The sequence below is a fragment of the Eimeria mitis genome, genomic scaffold (genome assembly GCF_000499745.2).
Source record: "Eimeria mitis Houghton genomic scaffold, Emh_scaff906, whole genome shotgun sequence".
Lineage (NCBI taxonomy): Eukaryota > Apicomplexa > Conoidasida > Eucoccidiorida > Eimeriidae > Eimeria > Eimeria mitis.
The window spans coordinates 6224-8837 of record NW_013576666.1 but is presented as its reverse complement, the minus strand read 5'-3'; the positions used below and the strand labels follow the sequence as shown (position 1 = coordinate 8837).

At 52.3% G+C, this 2614-nt stretch overlaps 1 protein-coding gene across 1 annotated transcript in view; it reads right to left on the bottom strand.

Moving 5' to 3' along the window:
* The window catches only part of EMH_0025090 (amidohydrolase domain-containing protein, putative), a gene marked incomplete at both ends in the record, with an annotated part of 3773 nt that extends 2066 nt beyond the window's left edge, over window positions 1-1707 (bottom strand). The window contains 4 exons of the mRNA XM_013502397.1: window positions 165-349; window positions 560-679; window positions 940-1200; window positions 1432-1707. Of these exons, the coding sequence (XP_013357851.1) occupies window positions 165-349; window positions 560-679; window positions 940-1200; window positions 1432-1707 (842 nt within the window). The remainder of the gene's footprint in view (window positions 1-164; window positions 350-559; window positions 680-939; window positions 1201-1431) is intronic.
* Window positions 1708-2614: the final 907 nt, after the last annotated feature.

The following is a 2614-nucleotide window of genomic DNA, read 5'->3' as shown; positions in this document are numbered from 1 at the left end:
GTGGTGCAGATATGAAGAGAGTAAGAAGCAGAGAAGAGGAAACAAAAAGCTAGGCTACAAGACGCGTACTTGACCGATGAATGTCAGTGCAGGAAAGCAGGAAAGAGAAAGCAGAAGAGAACGTATGAACGAACGCAAAGCATAGAGGAGAAAATATGCTTCACCTTCCAGTGGCAGCCATGAGGGGCCCCTCTCTCGAGGCGACAATGCCCGTCGGTATATCAGGAAGAACATGCAGCCCCAAAGCCAACCCTGGCCTTGGACTCTGCTCTAACAAACCCTCCTCGACCATCATTCTCGCTCCCTGGCCCCCCTCTTCGGCGGGCTGAAACACCAGCCGCACTGTGCCCTAATCAAACAGAAATAGCAGAGGCATTGCATATCTCAGCATCGGCTGCTGTATGTAAAAATGCAGTTGCTGCCTCCCGAGAACGCACTAGAACACGTAGGCCCAGCAGGAACAACAGTATGAGGGACAAGCACCCAGGAACTTCTACTGAGGCAGGAGCAGAAAAAGCAACGAGAAGCTAACGAATCAATAAATTCGTGTGCTGCGAACTTTAATAGAAGCCTCGTTTTTCTTTAGAATGGCTGCAGCCATGAGGAGCATTGTAGTGTGTGAATCATGGCCGCAGGCATGCATCTTCCCCTCCACCTCAGATCTGAAAGCAACGTCTGCCTGCAGCAAAAGCAGTAGCAGCCGTCATAGCCGAAGAATACGTGATCGAAACCAGCTGCAGTAACAGACGTACCGGAGCAACTAAAGGATATTGGAATGCAAGCGCACCAGTACCGCAAATAGCACCAGAAAGGCAGACAGCCGCTGCAGCAGCAGCAGCAGCAGCAGCGCCTAAGCTGGAGCGACAACAGCAACAGGAGGCAAAACCACGCATATGACCAGCTCCAGCTGTTTCACTTGTCTAGCTGCTGTGACAGCACCTGCTCGTGAATAGGTAGTGCATCCATGTCTGCTCGTAGTAAGACGCATGGGGCCTCTCCCGTCCCAATTTCAGCGACAACTCCTGTCCCTACAACCCCAGTTGTTTCTTGCTGCCGCCGTTGTTGCTGTTGCTGCTGCTGCTGCATTTCTTGCAGCGCCTCCGCGTCCCCCCGCTCAGTAGATGGCTCTAGCAAAGACTCATCGACAAGAGATGATCGGCGGTCTCTGCCCCAACCAGGTGTGTACTTTATGCCCAATTCCTGAAACACCACAGAGCAGCAGCAGATGCAGCAGCATGAGCAGTAGATAATGGGCCTAAGAGGCGCTATACAGAGTGCCAAGACAGTTTTTGCAGTGGCAGTAGTAGCAACTGCTTGGCGGGAATCCAAGCATTAGCACAACCCGGTGTTGCTACGCATATTCCCGCTGTTTCTGCAGGTTTTCACTGTGTTTCTCGCGCTCCCGATTGTACCCTTCGGTAGCGGCCTCACTGTGAGCACTTGCTGCACCAATGCCGAAGTCCTCTCCTCCTCATACATCAGCTCCGGGTGTCTATGCAGCTGTCTCCGTATGTTTATCCCCCACTCCTGTAGGGCAGCAGCTTGCTGCAGCACACAGCTGGCGCTTGGGGGAGATCCGCATTGCGGCAAGTCAGGTTTGTTGATAGCTGTGTCGGCAGCTGTCGGGCGCGCTACTGCTCCTGCTGCTCCCGCTGCAAGAAGCGTCCAGAGATAAAGGCTGCGGGGGTTGCGCCGTAGAAGCTTCATTTTCTTGCAACGCTGTGCAGCCGCTAGTGCTGCTGCTGTCTTGCGGCGTCGGCGTGCTGCCGCCGCCGGCATGAATGCCGTCCGCGGCGCGGTCCCTAAAGCTGCACTGAGTTACTGTTCCTTTTGTTGGAATTTCGGCAAACGACTCAACACCTTCGATTGATTTAGTATTGGCTACTGTTTTCTCTACTCAGCATGAGCATGACGGGGGGAGAAGGGGGCCGGGCACTCTTCGAGGGACCGCCGACTCAGCTTCTGAAACTCAACTTGAGAAAATAAAATAAGCATATAGAGTACCACAGTAAAAACCCTAAACACATCAAAACAAACGCCTGCACATCGCTGCAACTGTAACAGGGGCTGCAGAAGACACAATCGTTGTTTACCAGCCAGCCTAGTAATTGATGTCATGGCTTGAAATGCCAGTATATGCGCTGCATGCAGTTCAAGCAATAACTATTTTAGGAGCTAATAATGTATTCATAGCTCGTTAAAGGATAATAATAGCTCGCTGTACCGGCCCTACGTCAGAAGAATTCATCAGTTCCTCACGCGGAAACTAGGCCTCAGGCTCTGCTCAACTCCGTGGTTCGCTTTCCCCTCGACACAGGACAAAATTCCTTGTTTGTGTCGGATATGCCGTTTAATACGTCTTTAGGTAAAGGTAAATGTGTTACAACAGTTATGCGTACTGTTCCTAGTGGTTTCCGCGTTGCTCTCCGCTACGTCAGCATTGCTGCGACTGCCCTGTCCTCTGGTGCGCTTGCATTCCAGCATGTGAGGCGGTAGAGGCAGCAACGGCTGTGGAGACCCAAAGGTAGCGGCGTTACAGTGTACTGCACGTTTCGCCGAACTGAATTGCGTAGCGAGAGTCCTCGATTTTAGCAGAGGACCGTCGTAAGCTGCT